The sequence below is a fragment of the Lampris incognitus genome, assembly GCF_029633865.1.
Source record: "Lampris incognitus isolate fLamInc1 chromosome 5 unlocalized genomic scaffold, fLamInc1.hap2 SUPER_5_unloc_1, whole genome shotgun sequence".
NCBI classification, from domain to species: Eukaryota; Metazoa; Chordata; class Actinopteri; order Lampriformes; family Lampridae; genus Lampris; species Lampris incognitus.
In genome coordinates this window covers 370,046-392,631 of record NW_026611071.1, presented here as the reverse complement: position 1 = coordinate 392,631, position 22,586 = coordinate 370,046, and the positions used below count along the sequence as shown (strand labels likewise).

At 40.6% G+C, this 22,586-nt stretch overlaps 1 protein-coding gene across 1 annotated transcript in view; it reads right to left on the bottom strand.

Annotated features, from left to right (window-relative positions):
* The window catches only part of LOC130131917 (immunoglobulin mu heavy chain-like), a 79,834-nt gene that overhangs the window by 17,903 nt on the left and 39,345 nt on the right, over nt 1–22,586 (bottom strand). Inside the window, exon 4 of the mRNA XM_056301644.1 lies at nt 5–53. Coding sequence (XP_056157619.1) covers nt 5–53 — 49 coding nt within the window. The remainder of the gene's footprint in view (nt 1–4; nt 54–22,586) is intronic.

Here is a 22,586-nt window from a genome sequence, read left to right as displayed (position 1 = left end):
TTACCTGATGAGACCGTGACCACCGTGCCTTTTCCCCAGTAGTCAAAATAAGTGTCACAGTGCTGTAACGTCACAGTAACTCTGTACAAAAACCAGTGCCCACAAAAGACTTGACTCTACGTTATCCGTGGCACTTGGCCATTTCAGGAATGTGTTCTCGCTTACTTCTGTCTCTCTGATTGGGTCTATTTAGACACGTCACAAACTGATGTTTAACAAAATACAGAAAAAACACAGAACTAGAAAAACCCACACTGGATGTGCTAATGGCTTATTGTACAAAATATGAAGCTTTGAGGAAATTAACCGGTTTATTCCCAAATGTTTCTTTGCAATTTGAGTACATGCATTTTACTCCTTTGACCTCCCCAACACACAAACTTGATGCCCTTTTTGATTATTTGTTGGTTAAGTTAGTGAAATATTAGGTTTTATACTCGGTCACAATAGTGACCGGTGGAAAACAGCATAGTCAGAATGCATACAAACTGTTCAGTTAGACCGATTTACACATTTAAAATCATAACAGCAACATATGCAACACAGAAGAATGAGACATGGTTAGAATTTACTTCATAACTATTACTGTTGCTCACGTAACACGTTTCAACTTACAATAACACAAAAACTGCCGTTGGCAAGCTCATGTGAGGGTGGCTCATTGATTTATGACCAACAGAAGCCGGGACATGGAAACTAGACACCACGTACAATCCAACACTGTAAAAGTAAAATAAAAGGTGTCATCCATTATCCATACCGCTTATCCTGCTCTCAGGGTCGCGGGGATACTGGAGCCTGTCTCAGCAGTCATTGGGCGGCAAGCAGGGAGACACCCTGGACAGGCCACCAGGCCATCACACAGGGCCGATACACCCACACATTCATACCTAGGGACAATGTAGTACGGCCAATTCACCTGACCTACATGTCTTTGGACTGTGGGAGGAAACCGGAACATCTGGAGGAAACCCACGCAGACACGGGGAGAACATGCAAACGCCACACAGTGGATGACCTCGGGCGACCCCCAAGGTTGGACTACCCCGGGGCTCGAACCCAGGACCTTCTTGCTGTGAGGCGACCGCGCTAACCACACCCCTTTGGAGCAATAAACAGTAAACCAAAACCCGAATAAACATTAACATTGAAATAGGCTACTACAGTCTGAAATTGTACATTAGCTTACTTCTGATGATTACAGCAGGAGACAACGGGGCTTCGTATTGAACACTGAATTTATGTCATTATAGTCCAACGAGTCTGTCAGGATTTTTTTTTTTGGAATTTTCTGCTTTCATTGGATAGTGATAGTAGAAAAAGAGGGGATGCCATGCAGCAAAGGGTGCTAGGCTCCACAATTTATATCCAAACCGGATTGTTTTGCCCCTGATGAATTGCTTGCAACATGCCTGCCACAATAAGTATCATAATTTCGTCAACCGACAACCATTTTGACTATGGCATCGTTTTGTAAGACTCATTCAGTGCACTGAAGATGGGCTGTACTTTGTAGGAAGGGTTGCTGTTGGCCTTTGAGTCATCTATCAGATGGATTGACTGCAGGAGTGGGAGGTGGGGAACACCAATTAGTTCTCATGGACATCTGTCTCATCCTCCAGAGAGTTCACCTCTGCATCGCCATTCATAGTCTACCTGTAATACACCCGCCGGTCCAATGTGTCAGGGTCACGGTTTGCCTTGCTCAGGCGTGAAAAGTACACGCGTGTCTGAAGGTGCAGTGCCAGCAGGGGGCGATGATTAGGGTTAGGGGTCGACTCTCTACCGCCAAATGAAATGTAATTAACATGACAACACTCATAAGCAACAGAAAAAATATTTAAAAAAATATAGCAGCCACGTATACCTGATGGGGAGGGATTTTGGAAAATGCTGCATGCTTCTTTTCCTCCGTGGGGAATTGCTGGCATTGTGCTAATCATCGCCCCCTGCTGGCATTGCACCGTCATATACGCGTGTACTTTTCACGCCTGAGCGAGGCAAACCGTGACATTGACACGTTGGACCGGCGGGTGAATTACATGTTTTGGCGTGATACTGGGCTGCGGTCACAATTGGGACCATTAACAAATTTACACCTCTTACGACCAAAATATATATGCAGGAGTACAATTCTCAATATATTTCAGTAGTACAGCCTTTAAAGAATATATGTACCAAATATTATAGTTCTATCTGTTAATTAAGGTGTTTCACTTACTTCCTTTTGTAGAAGTCTGAGGAAGACATCTTCTTCCTGAGGCGCAAGCAGGAAGGGTAGAGGCTAGTTCCCATCGATGCAGAGAACGGAAATGGAGTAGAGAACGGTCAACTGAGCATGCGCGAAATGCCTCTACCATGCCTCCACACACCCCGCGTAGCATCCAGGCGCTAGGATTCTAGGAAGACCCACCCCTACTCTGCGTCTGATTAGTTAACTTTAACCCTAACCCCGCCCTAGCCCTAACCTTAACCTACCCAAACAACGGAGGCAACGAGTACTTGCGCATGCTCAGTTGACCGTTCTCTGCATCGATGGGAACTAGCCTCTACCAAGCAGGTAGTAAGCTGGTCTGGTCATGTGACCTTTCACACTGGTCACATGACATTGGTAAGTTTTAGTCAAGACAATCTATTTTCCATTTAAAAGTTGAATTTCTTGCCCAAAGCCAACAACAACAGCACTTTTAGAGATTCCAGAAAAACAAAAACAATTCATGTTAACCGGGGCTGCAAGGCTGAACCCAATATGCCGACACAGACAGACTAACGACCGGAGACAGGGGCTGGGCAGAGCAGGCAGGACTGTGGGAAACATGGGGAGCTGGGTCTAGATGAGGAAACAGGCAATGTCGCAACATAAAGGCCAGAAGTGTAGGCTGAACTGCGCAGGCACTACGGTCTGACAAGGTGGATGTGGCAAGGCTGGGTACATAAGGGGTAGGGTTGATTGCTGTAAATGAGATGCAGGTGGTGTACCTCCGCTCTGCTTGCCAAACACCTGCCTCCAATCCTGAAGACACATACACACACAAACAGGAGACAGCGAAACTAGGGCAGGGGGAGTAGCCAAGATAAGGGAGACAATTAGGGAGACTGGGTCAAAGAGGGTGAGTCCTGGGAGGGCCCCCCCACAGGCTTGTCACCCCCCCCCCCCACGGGGTTGTCAGGATGGAGCTCATGGAAAGCTCGGATGAGCGGAAGGTCCAGGATGTGATTTTGAGGGACCCAGCAGCATTCCTCAGGACCATATCCCCCCCAATCCACCAGTTACTACAGGGTGGCCCCGATGGAGTACGTCCAGAAGCCACCGGATGGGATATACTGGGCTGCCATCCCATGCATGGAGGGGCCACTGCTGGGGGGAACAAGGGACTGGAGAAGACGGGCTTCAGATGGGAGACATGGAACATGGGGTGCACCTGAAGGACGGCTGGGAGTTTGAGCCGTACTGCCACTGGGTTAATAACCTTGTCCACTGGGAAAGGACCAACGAAGTGGTGAGAGAGCTTCTTGGATTCCACCTTCAGCAGCAGGTCCTTGGTGGAAAGCTACACCTCTTGATCAGGGACATACGCAGGAGCTGGGGTGCGGTGACGGTTAACCTGGGACTGGGTGGAGACATGGAGCAGGGCAGCGCAGGCCTGATTCCAGATGCGCCAGCAGCCTTGTAGGTTGGCCTGCACCGATGGCACTGCAACTTTACCCTCCGACTTTATCAGGACTTGGAACACAGCAGGTGCATTCATCAGGCCGAATGGCATAATTAGGTACTTAAAGTGTCGGAGAAGTTTTTTAAATACCATTTTTCATTCATCCCCCTCTCGCATGCACACAAGGTAGTAGGCATTGCTGAGATCCCACTTAGAAAGAAAACACCACGGCACCGTGGAGGGAGAAAAAAGCAGAGCTGATTAGTGGCAACGGATATTTGTTCTTAACAGTAATCTGATTAAGGCTGTGAAAGACAATGCATGGTCTAAGTGGGCCATCTTTCTTACTTACAAAGAAAAACCCTGCATCCACTGGAGAAGAAGAGGGGCATATATCTCTCCAGCCAGGGAGTCACAAATGTATGTTTCCATGGCCTCTTGTTCCGGCCAGGAGAGGTTGTAAAGCCAGCTGCTGAGCAGAGGCACTCCAGGTTCCAAGTCTATGGCACAGTTATAGGGCCGGCGGGGAGGTAGAGACAGAGCCTGGTGTTAGCTAAAAACTGAGGATAGATCATGATATACTGAGGGAACTGTGGAGAGGTCTAGTGGCTCAGGAAAATACTGCAAACTGGGGAGAGTTGGAGCAGAGGCTGAGTGTAAAAAGTTACAATGGCAAAATTAACTCCATGCATTAACCCTACCCATGATCCAGTTGAAGTATGGGTTGGGGAGTTTCAAGCACGGGTGCCCAAGAACTACGGGAAAATGGGGGCTGTCAATGATGTGAAAACTGATCTTTTCCTGGTGGTAGCCGGAGAGATGGAGGAGGACAGGAATGGTCTTCTCCATGACATGGGCAAGGCCATTTAGAGAGTTGGCCTCCAGAGGCGGGTCGATGGGAGTGGTGTCCAGAGTGAACTGTCTGGCCACTTGCTGGCCTAAAAAAACTCGCATCAGCACTGGAGTCAAGAAGAGCAGACAGAGGACAATGCTGGCCCCGCCACACCAAAGTGGCATCCAGTTGATGGCGAGAGAGGGAGGAGTAAGTGGTTCAGCTCAGCAGTATCTCTCCCACAACTGCCGAGCCGACTCTTGCTGGGTGCACCGGCCAGCGGCTATAGACAACAGTATAGACAAGCAGTATAGACAACTCCTCAGGTTGAACGACCACTGACATTGCTCTGTGGAAAGGCGAGTCCGGCCCAGCCGCATGGGTTCCTGGTTGGGTGGAGTCTGGGGAACAGAAGCAATCAATACAGATGAAATAGGCATGGAGGAGACAAAAGCAGACTGCTTTTGCCTTCTCCCTTTGGTGCTCCTGAAGGTGGTTATCAATTCGGATGGCTAAAGCAATGAGTTCATTGAGCCCACTAGGCTCCGCCCGGGACACGACTCATCCTTGATGTTTTCTTTAAGCCCATGTTGAAACGTCTCCTGGAGAGACTCATGGATCCAGCTTCTCTCCACGACGAGAGCCCGGAATTCAATTTCGGCCACACTACAGTTACCCTGCCGGAGAGACATGAGCTGCCTTGTTGCATCCTTACCTCGAACTGGATGATCAAAAACCTTCCTCATCTCCAGAGTGAAGCTGGCATACATGGCGCAGACAGTGGTTTGCCTCTCCCACACCGCGGTTGCCCAGGCAAACTTGGGACCTCGGAGCAAACCAATCACATAAGTGATTTTTGCTCTCTCTCACTGGCATACATATGTATGAGGTTGTTGTTCCAAAACTAGAGAACACTGCAACAGAAAGGCTTGGCAAACCCCTGAGATCACCATCATATCGCTCAGGAGCAGGGATAGATGGTTTGCGAGACAGGGGTGTGGAACTGGACACTACAGGGAAGTTCAGGGCAGCCACATTGCTTTGGAGGTCAATGAGGGACTGCACAACGGCACTGATTTGGTCCATAACAGGTCTCAGGGTCTTGTCATGCAACCCGAGTAGTATGTCCTGATTGGCGAGCGCTTGCTGGGGCCCGTCTGTGGTGGCTGCGTCCATACTGGCCAGATCGTACCGTTAACTGGGGCTGCAAGACTGAACCCAATATGCCAACACAGACAGACTCAAGGCAGGGTTTCAGTAAAACAAGTCTTTTAATGCCAGGCAAGATGAGAGGCTGGCAGAGTGAGGAGCAGACAGGAAACATTGGGTCCACGGCAAGAGCTCATAGGGGAGGGGACCTTGACCAAACCGGGAAGCAGAAAGCCAAGCGGTGTTCCCTGGAAACAGACCAACGACTGAAGGCAGGGGCTGGGCAGAGCAGGCAGGACCAATATTTGATAAATAAACTGTGAATACCCCTCCTTGAATACCAATCTTTTCAAGATGGAGAAATTTAGAAAAATGCTTGGATGCCTGTAGCACACTAAGCTGTGCTAATATTTTGGATTTGCAGTCTGTTTATTATTACCTGAAGTTACATTTTAAAGGTTTATCTAATGGTTTTGTATGTTTACTCAGTCACTGCCCTCACACTCATGTACAATACACTGGTTGTGCAAACTCACTGCTTGCTAAGCTGACTGATAGTTTTGACAGGACTCTCTATACTAGTAGTTTTCAATCCATTCTTCAGCGATCTCCAGTACTGCTAGTTTTCTATTCTGCCCGGTGGTTAATTTGATTCAGCTGTAGTGTCAGGTATTCCAGTTTTCAATTAGGTAGATTTTAGATTTGGCACAAAGGCAATTAGCGAGAAAAGAAATCATAGGGATGCTTTCCAATAAGGCAACACAACCGATCATGTTACATGGAGATGAACTGCTAATGATCACTACGCTTGTGCAAAGAACTGAAATAGTTCAACTCACCAAGTCAGAGCACACTGCAGAGGCTTTAATTAATACATTTCCTTAACCCCCCAAAAAAGTCTTGTTTTGCAAAAGCCAGTCACTATAGCCAGTTAAACTGAAACATGTAGATGAGAATGACTATAGCTACTCCACCACAAAGTTATTTAAAACAAATATTGCAGCAGAGTATGGGGTGAAACATTATCAAACGATCTCAAACTATACCAGCTACTGAAATGAACGTATTTAGGTCAAGCTGTAGTAACAAAGCCAAAAACAACTGCACCCCTGTGGACACATTTTGGTTTTAAGCCAAATAAAAAAGGAGAGCTCAATAACTTGGAGGAAGCAATATGTCATTTCTTTGTCTAGTTCAGTAATGGGCTTTGTCTACAAAAGTGATTACAAAACCTAAAAGGCAAAGAAAAATGTCATATATTTATATGTTCCAGTGTTTGATGTCAATAAATGGTTGTTCCTCGTAAGGTGTATGTGTATTATTACACTGTTATTAGGGTTATACCATAATCATTGCATAAAATGGATAAAAGACAGTTATCTGAATGACAATCAGTCGTCAGCTAAAACGTCATGATGTTGAAAGCACTAGTTAGAGTTACCATTAACAGTTAGCATGGACAGCAACCAGAGTAGCGCTAGTTAGAGTTAGCATTAACAGTTAGCATGGACAGCTAGAGTAGCATTAGTTAGAGTTAGCATTTACAGTTAGCATGGGCAGCAACTAGAGTAACACTAGTTAGAGTTAGCATTAACAGTTAGCATGGACAGCAACTAGAGTAACACTAGTTAGAGTTAGCATTAACAGTTTGCATGGACAGCAACTATAGGGGAAAAGTATTGAATCATTGTCATTGATACCTGTCTCTAAAATCATTGTTGTCTTACAGTATATTGTCTTTCTTATGTGTATCCTGTTTGATGCACCTGACTTGAAAAACAATTTACTTTCAAAGACAATAAACCAACTATCTACTCAGGGCTCATATTGGTGTCCAGGCTATATCACACTCCTGTAGTCAGGGCATTACAGTTTAAGTGGATATGATCAGGTATGCCATAATATATTAATATGGTGATTTAACATACCTTATATAGTGAAAAGAACAATTGCAAAAAGTGACATAACATAAACAACCCACTAGCTTGCCTGTTGCAGCAATGTGATTGGATAATTAAAATCACAATAAACTTGGTTGAGACAGATATTTGTAATATTTTCTGGTGTTGCAGCATTTTCAGTCTCAGAGTTAGAACCCTTGGTTGCTGCCTTTGTTTCAACGTGAAGTTCCAATTTGTTGACATGAAGCGGAAGCACCTGGTGTGGTGAATATTGTTTCCTGTCTGTTACATAAACATTAACCAGTGAGGAAGTTGCCTTATGCCTTGCTCCCACAACCACAACGTATGCACACTTTATTCAGTTTCTGTTCCAAGACTCCATCATGTTTTGCCTGTTTTGACTTTGTAGCTTATTGCTTATGTTTCACTTAATATGCAGAATTGATATTGCACCTTCATACTTATAAATAAGTTAAACTTCATATACATATGAACATAACTTATGTATTTATTCCTCCCAGCCATGGCTGGGAGAAATAAATACAAAATAAATACAAGAGAGAAAGAAAGAAATACAAACACTCCTCCTTCAGCAGTTACTGTCAGGGTGACCACAAGTGATACCCAACAGCCCTCCAGCAGGGCATCATTGTAAATATGTTGCATGCTTGGTCCACATTCCCTGCATAAAAAGGCTAAAAATAAAACTTAAAACCTAAAAAAGATACAGATCTGTGCACTTCATGTTATTTTTGGTCATTATGGCATTTCAGTGTTTTCCACAGGTTGACCATTTACTTGTGGTGGTGGTTGTCTGACCTGTGGGATGGGGGATGGGGTTTGGGGGGGTGCTACTGTAGTTTAGACAAGTAAAACACAAGTTTATGAATTACTCAGTAGTATTGTATGGATATTCATACAGATAAACAACTTCTAAGGCTGGGCCCGAATATCGATGTATTTTTCACTTATTATTATTTATTTTTTTGCTAAATGTAGGCTATCAATAAAGGTGAACTGCAAAATATACACTCACTGGCCACTTTATTAGGTACACCTTGCTAGTACCGAGTTGGACCCCCTTTTGCCTTCAGAACTGCCTTAATCCTTCGTGGCATAGATTCAACAAGGTACTGGAAACATTCCTCAGAGAGTTAGGTCCATATTGACATGATAGCATCACGCAGTTGCTGCAGATTTGTCGGCTGCACATCCATGATGCGAATCTCCCGGTCCACCACATCCCAAAGGTGCTCTATTGGATTGAGATCTGGTGACTGTGGAGGCCATTTGAGTACAGTGAACTCATTGTCATGTTCAAGAAACCAGTCTGAGATGATTCGAGCTTTATGACATGGCGCGTTATCCTGCTGGAAGTAGCCATCAGAAGATGGGAACACTGTGGTCATAAAGGGATGGACATGGTCAGCAACAATACTCAGGTAGGCTGTGGCGTTGACACGATGCTCAATTGGTACTAAGGGGCCCAAAGTGTGCCAAGAAAATATCCCCCACACCATTACACCACCACCACCAGCCTGAACCGTTGATACCAGGCAGGATGGATCCATGCTTTCATGTTGTTGACGCCAAATTCTGACCCTACCATCCGAATGTCGCAGCAGAAATCGAGACTCCTCAGACCAGGCAACGTTTTTCCAATCTTCTATTGTCCAATTTTGGTGATCCTGTGCGAATTGTAGCCTCAGCTTCCTGTTCTTAGCTGACAGGAGTGGCACCCGGTGTGGTCTTCTGCTGCTGTAGCCCATCTGCCTCAAGGTTCGACGTGTTGTGCGTTCAGAGATGCTCTTCTGCATACCTCGGTTGTAATGAGTGGTTATTTGAGTTACTGTTGCCTTTCTATCAGCTCGAACCAGTCTGGCCATTCTCCTCTGACCTCTGGCATCAACAAGGCATTTTCGCCCACAGAACTGCCGCTCACTGGATATTTTCTCTTTTTCAGACCATTCTCTGTAAACCCTAGAGATGGTTGTGCGTGAAAATCCCAGTAAATCAGCAGTTTCTGAAATACTCAGACCAGCCCGTCTGGCACCAACAACCATGCCACGTTCAAAGTCACTTAAATCACCTTTCTTCCCCATTCTGATGCTCGGTTTGAACTGCAGCAGATCGTCTTGACCATGTCTACATGCCTAAATGCATTGAGTTGCTGCCATGTGATTGGCTGATTAGAAATTTGCGTTAACGAGCAGTTGGACAGGTGTGCCTAATAAAGTGGCTGGTGAGTGTATTTGTCTGCCCATTCTTTTCTCTTTTTTATTTTTGGACCCCCCCCTTTTCTCCCCAACTGTACCCATCCCCACTCTTTCCCCACCTTCTCTGCCGATTCGGGAGGGCTGCAGAATGCCACGTGCCTCCTCCGATACATGTGGAGTCACCATCCGCTTCTTTTCACCTGACAGTGAGGAGTTTCGCCAGGGGGACGTAGCACGTGGGAGGATCACGCTATTCCCCCCAGTCCCACTCTTCATCCTCTTCATAGCTGCCCTCACTTCTTCCTTGCTAATCCAAAGCACTTCCTGATTCACTATCCCCTCATCATCCAACCTTCTCTCTCTATCATGTTCTTCATTCATCAGCCCCTCAAAGTACTCCTTCCACCTCCTCAGCACACTCTCCTCGCTTGTCAGCACATTTCCATCTCTATCCTTGATCGCTCTAACCTGCTGCACATCCTTCCCAGCTCGGTCTCTCTGTCTAGCCAATCGGTACAAGTCTTTTTCTCCTTCCTTAGTGTCTAACCTCTTCATCTCTCTGACTATCCCACTTCTTCTTTGCCAACCTCTTCCTCTGCATACTTTGCTGTACTTCCTACTCTACTGACCCACCTAAGCAAATCCCATCCTGCTCAACAATCCTCACAAAACGATAGCTTTTCACCATTCAAGTGCCACATTTGCAACAACAATCTTCTTTCTACTGAAACTATTTCGACACATTGGGAAACATTTGAAAATCATGACTCTGTCAGTTGTATATTGGCTGGTTGCTCATACCAAACAAATCCTAGCGGCGCTTTCAATACTCACAAATGGAGAAAGCATACCCCCAAGGCCGGATTAAAGTAACATAAATATATATATATACACACACATATATATATATATATATATATATATAGAGAGAGAGAGAGAGAGAGAGAGAGAGAGAGAGAGAGAGAGAGAGAGAGAGAGAGAGAGAGAGAGAGAGAGACAGAGACAGAGACAGAGACAGAGACAGAGAGAGAGAGAAACAGGCATGTACTGTCTCAGAGAATTTACTTGAATCGCTGGATTATATATAAATTCTCATACACACACACACACACACATATATATATATATATCATTTTGTTAAAATAAACACTTATCAGTAGAGAAAGTGCTCAACAAATAAGGAGGAAAGTAAAAAAAATTGTTTACTTGACTCACTAGTATGTATATATATATATATAATGCTATCTAATAATTGCTGATATACATCCTAAGCTTGTACAGATATTTGTCTCTCATGTGAGGTTTTTGTCATGGTGTTTATCACTGTGTGTATCCCCCAGTTCACAGTGATAAACACCATGACAAAAACCTAAACTGCTGCAGTCTGTAGCTGCCACAGGCTTTTCTGAGCAACCTGATCTGAAAAACTTGTTATTTTTCTCATAAATCAGTCGACCTTTACCTACAACACATTTTATACATTCATGCATAGACAAGAAAAAACAAAATCAATGAAATAATATAAAAACAAGTAGAAAATAATCGGTATCAGAGCACTGAAAGATTATAGTCAACCAAACAAGAATAGGCTACGGAGTTTTCAAGATTAAGTTAAATAAGAAACAGAGCCAATCAAAAGCCTCACTAAAATGTCACCGAGTGAAATCCAGACTGAAAAGTTTTTAGTTAGTAGTGAAATTCTGGCTCAGTGTTAAAGCAGCCCCACCTTACTTTTTTTTAATTTATTTATTTAAATAGCTAAGAAAAAGGGAGTTTACACATATCAGTGACATACAGCAACATATTGTGGGAGCATATTATTTGTATCAACAGATCCATAGAGTAATATTAAAATGTATTTTGACACAGCTGGTTACTAGTATAAAGAGTATAAGACATGAGTCATATGGTCTCTCTTCTTCTTGCCAGTCCAAACCTTTGCAACAAAATTATGTACATGTTGTAGTTTTCCTATTTTCTTTTTGGGGAGGCTTGAAAGCAACACATTTTAGTGGCCCATTCTGCTCATAAAGAAGACTTTTTTTTGTGTCAGTGAGGCAGAAAATTTGATTTACTTCATTGACATATTTCAGGTTGTAAAACACACTTTTGGAGACATTTTTCATCCGGTCAACCTCTTAAACAATCAAACTGACAAATTGTCTGAAACAGGAATCAAGCAATAGCTATGTTCTAAAATGACTGTCTTCCACAACAACCAAACAAGCAGACAAACAAATGAAAAAAAACCAAACAATGTTAATTGGCTAGGCCTTAAAGAGGGCTTCCTTTGCCCCTAATCAGCTGTCAATTTTTTTATATATGTATAGATAATTATATATATATATATATATATATATATATATATATATATATTCAATTTATTGTCATTAAAAACAATGGCAGGCACCTGTTAAAAATGAAAATATATATATGTGTTATCTAATAATTGCTGATATACATCCTAAGCTTGTACAGATCTTTGTCTCTCATGTGAGGTTTTTGTCATGGTGTTTAACACTGTGTGTACCCCACCCAAGGTCACAGTGATAAACACCATGACAAAAACCTAAGCTGCTGCAGTCTGTAGCTGCCACAGGCTTTTCTGAGCAACCTGATCTGAAAAACTTGTTATTTTTCTCATAAATCAGTCGACCTTTACCTACAACACATTTTATACATTCATGCATGGACAAGAAAAAACAAAATCAATGAAATAATATAAAAACAAGAAGAAAATAATCGGTACCACAGCACTGAAAGATTATAATCAACCAAACAAGAAGAATAGGCTATGGAGTTTCAAGATTAAGTTAAATAATAAACAGAGCCAATCAAAAGCCTCACTGAAATGTCACCGAGTGAAATCCAGACTGAAAAGTTTTTAGTTAGTAGTGAAATTCTGGCTCAGTGTTAAAGCAGCCCCACCTTGCTTTTTTTAAAATTTATTTATTTATTGGATTATTAAAAAGGGAGTTTACAGATATCAGTGACATACAGCAACATATTCTGGGAGCATATTACATAGAGTAATATTAAAATGTATTTTGACACAGCTGGTAACTAGTATAAAGAGTATAAGACATGAGCTATATGGTCTTCTCTTCTTCTTGCCAGTCCAAACCTTTGCAACAAAATTATGTACATGCTGTAGTTTTCCTATTTTCTTTTTGGGGGAGGCTTGAAAGCAACATATTTTAGTGGTCCATTCTGCTCATAAAGAAGATTTTTTTTTGTGTCAGTGAGGCAGAAAATTTGATTTACTTCAGCAATATATTTCAGGTGGTAAAACACAGTTTTGGAGACATTTTTCATCCAGTCAACCTCTGAAACAATCAAACTGACAAATTGTTTGAAACAGGAATCAAGCAATAGCTATGTTCTAAAATGACTGTCTTCCACAACAACCAAACAAGCAGACAAACAAATGAAAAAAAACCAAACAATGTTAATTGGCTAGGCCTTAAAGAGGGCTTCCTTTTCCCCTCATCAGCTGTCAAAAACATTTAATATATGTATATATAATTATATATATAATTATATAATTATATAATTATATATATAATTATATATATATATAATCCAGTCAGTCAAGTAAATTATCTTTTATTTTGCTCCTTATTTGTTCAATGCTTTCCCTACCGTTGAGTGTTTCTTTCAAATTATATATATATATATATATATATATATATATATATATATATTCAATTTATTGTCATTAAAAACTATGGCAGGCACCTGTTAAAAATGAAAATATATATATATGTTATCTAATAATTGTTGATATACATCGTGAGCTTGTGCAGATCTCTTGTCTCATGTGAGGTTTTTGTCATGGTGTTTATCACTGTGTGTACCATCCAGATCACAGTGATAAACACCATGACAAAAACCTAAGCTGCTGCAGTCTGTAGCTGCCACGGGCTTTTCTGAGCAACCTGATCTGAAAAACTTATTTTTCTCAAAAATCAGTCGACCTTTACCTACAACACATTTTATACATTCATGCATAGACAAGAAAAAACAAAATCAATGAAATAATATAAAAACAAGTAGAAAATAATCGGTACCAGAGCACTGAAAGATTATAATCAACCAAACAAGAAGCATAGGCTACGGAATTTCAAGATTAAGTTAAATAAGAAACAGAGCCAATCAAAAGCCTCACTAAAATGTCACTGAGTGAAATCCAGACTGAAAAGTTTTTAGTTAGTAGTGAAATTCTGGCTCAGTGTTAAAGCAGCCCCACCTTACTTTTTATTTATTTATTTATTTATTGGAATAGCTAAGAAAAAGGGAGTTTACAGATATCAGTGACATACAGCAACATATTCTGGGAGCATATTATTTGTATCAACAGATCCATAGAGTAATAGTAAAATGTATTATGACACAGCTGGTAACTAGTATAAAGAGTATAAGACATGAGCCATATGGTCTCTCTTCTTCTTGTCAGTCCAAACCTTTGTAACAAAATTATGTACATGCTGTAGTTTTCCTATTTTCTTTTTGGGGAGGCTTGAAAGCAACACATTTTACTGGTCCATTCTGCTCGTAAAGAACAAAATGTTTTGTGTCAGTGAGGCAGAAAATTCGACTTACTTCATTGATATATTTCAGGTGGTAAAACACACTTTTGGAGACATTTTTCATCCGGTCAACCTCTGAAACAGTCAAACTGACAAATTGTTTGAAACAGGAATCAAGCAATAGCTATGTTCAAAAATGACTGTCTTCCACAACAACAAAACGAGCAGACAAACAAATTTAAAAAACAAAAAACAAATGTTAATTGCCTAGGCCTTAAAGATGGCTTCCTTTTCCCCTCATCAGCTCTCCAATAAATAAATAAATAAATGTTTATATATGTATATGTATGTATATATATGTATATATAAATAATATAGTGAGTCGAGTAAATTATCTTTTATTTTGCTCCTTATTTGTTGAGCACTTTCCCTACCGTTGAGTGTTTCTTTTAAGTTATATATACAGTGCATCCAGAAAGTATTAACACCCCTTCACTTGCCCCACATTTTGTTATGTTACAGCCTTATTCCAAAGTGGATTAAATTCCTTTTTTTTCTCATCAATCTACACACAATACCCCATAATGACAAAGTGAAAAAGGTTTTGTAGAAATTTTTGCAAATTTATTAAAAATAAAAAACTGAAATATTGCATGTATATAAGTATTCACACCCTTTGCTATGGCACTCAAAATTGAGCTCAGGTTCACCCTTTTTCCACTGATCATCCTTCAGATGTTTCTACATCTTGATTGGAGTCCACCTGTAGTAAATGCAATTGATCGGACATGATTTGGAAAGGCACACACCTGTCTATATAAGGTCCCACTGCTGACAGTGCATGTCAGAGCAGAAACCAAGCCATGACGTTAAAGGAATTGTCTGTGGACCTCCGAGACAGGATTGTATCGAGGCACAGATCTGGGGAAGGGTACAAAACATTTCTACAGCTTTGAAGGTCCCAAAGAGCACAGTGGTCTCCATCATTTGTAAATGGAAGAAGTTTGGATCCACCAGGACTCGTCATACAGCTGGCCGCCTAGCCAAACTGAGCAATCGGGGGAGAAGGGCCTTGGTCAGGGAGGTGACCAAGAACCCGATGGTCACTCTGACAGAGCTCCAGCGGTCCTCTGTGGAGATGGGAGAACCTTCCAGAGGGAAAACCATCTCTGCAGCACTCCACCAATCAGGCCTTTATGGTAGAGTGGCCAGACGGAAGTCTCTGCTCAGTAAAAGGCACATGACAGCCCGCTTGGAGTTTGCCAGAAAGCACTTAAAGGACTCTCAGACCATGAGAAACAAGATTCTCTGGTCTGATGAAACCAAGATTGAACTCTTGGCCTGAATGTCAAACGTCACGTCTGGAGGAAACCAGGCACCTCTCATCACCTTGCTAATACCATCCCTACAGTGAAGCATGGCGGTGGCAGCATCATGCTGTGGGGATGTTTTTCAGCGGCAGGAACTGGGAGACTAGTCAAGATCGAGGGAAAGATGAATGGAGCAAAGTACAGAGAGATCCTTGATGAAAACCTGCTCCAGAGCGCTCAGGACCTCAGACTGGGGCGAAGGTTTACCTTTCAACATGACAATGACCCTAAGCACACAGCCAAGACAACGAAGGAGTGGCTTCGGGACAAGTCTGTGAATTTCCTTGAGTGGCCCAGCCAGAGCCCAGACTTGACCCCCATTGAACATCTCTGGAAAGACCTGAAAATAGCTGTGCAGCGACGCTCCCCATCTAACCTTACAGAGCTCGAGAGGATCTGCAGAGAAGAATGGGAGAAATACCCCAAATATAGGTGTGCCAAGCTTGTAGCTTCATACCCACGAAGACCTGGGGCTGTAATCGCTGCCAAGGGTGCCTCAACCAAGTACTGAGTAAAGGGTGTGAATACTTATGTACATGCAATATTTCAGTTTTTTATTTTTAATAAAATTGCAAAAATTTCTACAAAACCTTTTTCACTTTGTCATTATGGGGTATTGTGTGTAGATTGATGAGAAAAAAAAAGGAATTTAATCCATTTTGGAATAAGGCTGTAACATAACAAAATGTGGGGAAAGTGAAGGGGTGTGAATACTTACCGGATGCACTGTATATACACACATTCAATTTATTGTCATTAAATCTATGCGCAGGCACATGTTAAAAATGAAATAAATAAATAAATATGTTATCTAATAATTGTTGATATACATCCTAAGCTTGAACAGATCTTTGTCTCTCATGTGAGGTTTTTGTCATGGTGTTTATCACTGTGTGTACCCACCCCAGGTCACAGTGATAAACACCATGACAAAAACCTAAGCTGCTGCAGTCTGTAGCTGCCACAGGCTTTTCTGAGCAATCTGATCTGGAAAACCTGTTATTTTTCTCATAAATCAGTCAACCTGTACCTACAAAACATTTTATACATTCATGCATAGACAAGAAAAAACAAAATCAATGAAATAATATAAAAACAAGAAGAAAATAATCAGTACCAGAGCACTGAAAGATTATAATCAAGCAAACAAGAAGAATAGGCTACTGAGTTTCAAGATTAAGTTAAATAATAAACAGAGCCAATCAAAAGCCTCACTAAAATGTCACCGAGTGAAATCCAGACTGAAAAGTTTTTAGTTAGTAGTGAAATTCTGGCTCAGTGTTAAAGCGGCCCCACCTTACTTTTTATTTATTTATTTATTTATTTATTGGAATAGTTAAGAAAAAGGGAGTTTACAGATATCAGTGACATACAGCAACATATTCTGGGAGCATATTATTTGTATCAACAGATCCATAGAGTAATATTAAAATGTATTATGACACAGCTGGTAACTAGTATAAAGAGTATAAGACATGAGTCATATGGTCTCTCTTCTTCTTGCCAGTCCAAACCTTTGCAACAAAATTATGTACATGTTGTAGTTTTCCTATTCTCTTTTTTGGGGAGGCTTGAAAGCAACTCATTTTAGTGGTCCATTCTGCTCGTAAAGAACAAAATGTTTTGTGTCAGTGAGGCAGAAAATTTGATTTACTTCATTGATATATTTCAGGTTGTAAAACACACTTTTGGAGACATTTTTCATTCGGTCAACCTCTGAAACAGTCAAACTGACAAATTGTTTGAAACAGGAATCAAGCAATAGCTATGTTCAAAAATGACTGTCTTCCACAACAACCAAACAAGCAGACAAACAAGAAACAAACGTTAATTGCCTAGGCCTTAAAGAGGGCTTCCTTTTCCCCTCATCAGCTGTCAAAAAAAAAAAATACATATATATGTAAATTTATTAAAAGAGACACTCAATGGTAGGGAAAGTGCTCAACAAATAACGATCAAAATAAAAAAGAATTTGCTTGACTTACTGGATATATATATATATATATACACACACACACACATATATATATACATATATATACATATATATGTGTTATCTAATAATTGTTGATATACATCCTAAGCTTGTACAGATCTTTGTCTCTCATGTGAGGTTTTTGTCATGGTGTTTGACACTGTGTGTACCGACCCAGGTCACAGTGATAAACACCATTACAAAAACCTAAGCTGCTGCAGTCTGTAGCTGCAACAGGCTTTTCTGAGCAATCTGATCTGGAAAACTTGTTATTTTTCTCATAAATCAGTCGACCTTTACCTACAACACATTTTACACATTCATGCATAGACAAGAAAAACAAAATGACAGAAAAAAACAGAAATGACTTGAAATTAGCCTTCTTCCACAAAAACCAAACAAGCAGACAAACAACTAAAAAAAAAAAAAGCTTATTGGCTAGGCCTTAAAGAGACCTTCCTTTCCCCCTCATAAGCTGTCCAAAAAAAATATATATATATACATATATATATATAAATTTATTAAAAGAGACACTCAATGGTAGGGAAAGTGCTCAACAAATAACGATCAAAATAAAAAAGAATTTGCTTGACTCACTGGATATATATATATATATACACACACACACACATATATATATATACATATATATACATATATATGTGTTATCTAATAATTGTTGATATACATCCTAAGCTTGTACAGATCTTTGTCTCTCATGTGAGGTTTTTGTCATGGTGTTTATCACTGTGTGTCCCCACCCAGTTCACGGTGATAAACACCATGACAAAAACCTAAGCTGCTGCAGTCTGTAGCTGCCACAGGCTTTTCTGAGCAACCTGATCTGGAAAACTTATTTTTCTCATAAATCAGTCGACCTTTACCTACAACACATTTTATACATTTATGCATAGACAAGAAAAAACAAAATGTCTCTAAATTCTGACTTTTTTATAGAAGGCTGCCCTGTGTCAGACAACCATCGCTGAAACGCCTTCCCTATCAGCTGCACACACTTGTTATTTCATATCCTTATTATTAATAGCTCTCTATACAATTATTTTCTAGATGTTTTAATTCAAGTATCATTGTTCATTTTTACAAATCTATACAAATGTAGAGTTCACAAAGGTATGCAACTGTTTGTGTAGCTGAATTGAAGTGTTTAGTAATGGACTTTACAAATCTACACAACATGTGAATTGATATTTATTGTTGAGTTTTAGACCTCTACTTTGCAGTGACATTTTTTGTTCATTTTTACAAACCTATACAAATGTAGAGTCCACAAAGGTATGCCACCGTTCTTACATTCATGCGCTTTTGCGATTGTGTAGCTGAACTGAAGTGTTTAGCTGCAGTGGATGCTTGCATGCATGCTGTGCAGCCAGTATCATGTATTATGCTTTTGTCACTTTGTGTTTTCTAAGATACTGGCTAAATGTGAAATTGAGTACCGTTAGGTGCAGGAAAATAACTTTGTAGTTTCTGGTGACCATTCCACTACTGTCGACAATCCATTATCTGCATACCGACTAAGGTCTGTCACTGGTCTGCTTAATGTCAGTAGTCTCAAACGGCCCATGTCAAATCTTTTTGTAATACATGTGTGAATAAGTTAATCGTTGTAAATCACATTTCGGTGGCCTTGCAATACGACATAGGCAGCGATTGTACAGAAAATGGCTTGTAACAGGTGTCTGAAATTCAGACTTGACCAGAAATGAAAAGCGCTTCCAGTGGCTGTTGCAGCTAGAAAAGCGCTATATAAAATGCAACTTGATTGACTGATTGATTGATACTGTGAATGACATGAGTACATGGGTCATATATGGCTTCCCAAGTCACACTCTTTCTTTTTTTTTTACTTGTAGTTTTGCAGTTTTGTTTTGTTTTTTCTTTTCAGGCTGGCTCAAGGCATCATGTCACGTTTTCTTTTCATTGATTGAGAATTCATCTCTCACTAATACATCAAAAACAGCCCTGAAAGTTGTCAACCATTTTGAAGTCTATACAGATTTGTGCAAGTCATCTCAGTTTGTCTTCCATTTCTACAAATCAGTGCAGTTACTCATAAATAATATTTACTGTTCACTTTCACTATACAACGTTTGTGATGATGTTGATTCACTTTTTAAAAGGTTTACAAGTTGTTACATGATGTAGTTGAACTGGACAGGGGTCTAACTGCACAGGAGAAGCATTAATGATGGGATACATGCTGTTATATGTTGACCTTCTCACCATTTGTCTCCCAATATGCTGTTGACACTTTGTGTCTTAAAAGTTTGCTTCTACATCGTTTTGGGTAAAAGCACGCCCTAAGTGACTAACTGCTATTTTCACGTTGCCCAAAAAATGAGTGTTTTAATTGATCTGTAGGTGACCTCAATACATATGATCTCATTGTTCTGTCACCTCAGCACCCAGTTTATTTGCATGAATTCACTCTCAGTTCTACCATCAGTCATTTTATTATACATCATAATACTGGACATGAATTAATGAAATGGTACATCATTTAAATATATTTTACATATATAAATTACATATTTTTACCACAAATGTTATGTCTTTGTGTTGTGTTTGTGTTCTTCTTTTCAGGTGATGGTCCAACAATATTTACAAATAGTATCTCATAACTGCTGTTTGTAGTGAACACAATGAAATCCACAATGGTTTGGGAGCTCTGAGGAAAGGCAGCAGTGTTACTTGGTCAGTTCACAGCTATGATATAAACCAAGAAAAAAAGTACTTCATAAATACTTTGACAATATTTGTGTTTAGGTTTTCATTTGGAATGTAGTTCAGCCAGGGGGCCACAGTATTCTAGAATTCTGTGGCTTTTGGAAGAATGAAGAAGGATCAGATTGTTATAAAACCTTAGCGAGCACCAAAGGATGTAATTTGGATTTGGGAATGCCCACTGCCCACCCAGCCGCTGACCTCCCTCCACCTCACTGGACTGAACGCTGGATTGTTTAAATAAACACAGGCATGTTGCTACCTGTTCATACTCATACTCCCACCTGGTCATTTGCAACTAAAGCAGATACTGTGCCATACATCGTCCAATCACGAATCTGGGACAATTCATAGTTTGCATATTGAAGGTAAAATAAATTAGGCCACACCTTCCCTTGCATATTGAAGGTTAAAAAAAATTAGGCCATGCCCCTAAGGAAATCATGTTGAAGGAAAATAAATCCTGCAAGGGAAAATAAATTCTGAGATGACAGTGAACAACAAAATAAATAATGTGAAATAAATTAATTTACACATCTATAAATGTACTCAATTTCTTTGTGTTTTATTTATTTCCCAATTTATTGGAGCTTTTTTGAATGCGTGAAATATTTAATTAATTATTGCATTAACTCATTTACTTATTTCTCAATTTTTTTGAGCATTTTAAAAATTTAGTCATTGGTGGATTTATTTCCTAAGAAGTCAGGTTTGGTCAACCATGTTACATAAGTTCACCACGTCATGGCTCTGGCACAAGGGAGAGCTGTTCACCTGTGGCTGGAGGGGCAAAAGACTTCTGAAACACTGCTGACTCAATCACATTTGGGATTTAGTTGGAGTGGCATAGTTTTACTGGAGTCACAGAGGATGGGAAGTGTATCCCATGGTCTATAGCTGGCCAGTTTGTTCCCCCACTTAATTCTCCAGCATGTCTGTATCAAGAACAATGACTGAGTTATCCTTCCTGATAATCCTTGCCAGTTTCTTGGTGTCATCTGTGCTGATGTGTCACCCTCCCATCGCACAGCAACACATAATAAACACTTGCCAATACAGACAAATAGAGTGTAAAACATGTTTTACATAACATTGAAAGACTTGAGACAGGGGGCAATTGAAAAGATTGCATCACTGACATGTTTGAGCCAACATTCCAAAAGTTTAAATATAGACAAGTAACTTAGAAAAAGGTCTATAATCTGATGCCAAGGTATTAAAACAAGCAGCCCATTCTAGTTGCAACAGACTATAAAATGCCCTGGGTTTAAAATGTCTAATAATACTGCATAGACAGTTACTTTTCACTAGATCTCTACAATCAAAGAAATGTACTTTTTTGTCCTCTACTGTTGTTCCCCATTTCTAAATACTTCATGGCTTGATAAAGTCCCATAACAAGCCTTCCATCATTTATTTACACATTCAGAGATGCAACCACAACTCTACCCCACTAGATGCCAATGTTCACTTGTTAAATTTGTTAGATGTAGATTTTACCACTGACAATGTCAACATTGTGAAATCTCTTTCAAATTAAGTAAAGATACAGGTCATGGACATTTTTTTTCAGTACATCACTGTGTTTCAGTGTTTATTGGGTAAAGTTTTGAGAAAGCCTCCTCAGCAACATACTAAAAACAACACCTTTTTCTTGATTTTGCTGTTTGGTTATAACAACAACAGCAAAAGTCAAGTCAGATTTGTATCGGCCATGGACGTAATAGTGGAACCGGATACGGCGGCGCCGCTCAGCCTTGCAACCAAGTTCTTTTCCAGTGGTCACTCGCGGAATTGCAGCGAAAAATCCTCTGCAGCCCAAAACGCATTTTCCCTATAGACCACCATTGTAAAAGAGACGCCTGTAAAACTGTTGACAGGACACTTGCAGCTATAATCACGGCCAATTATTACTCTTTGTACTGTATATTTTCAAGCCATGGGGTTTTACTCTTTTTAAAATTTTCCAAAGCCCAGAATGTTTTTCTGCATGACGTCACGGCTGTGTACGAGCACTCGTGTTGCCGTCTGTATAAATACATCCATGGTTTCAACTCGCAAATAAGTCCCGTAGTAGTCTTATTATGCACCCATGAAGTCCGCTCGCATAGCATTCATGAACGCGCTGCACCGGATCCTGAACGCGGTTCGCTCGTTATCATAGCCTAGAGCAGGGGTTTTCAAAGTGTGAGGCGCGCCTCCCCTGGGGGGCGCCA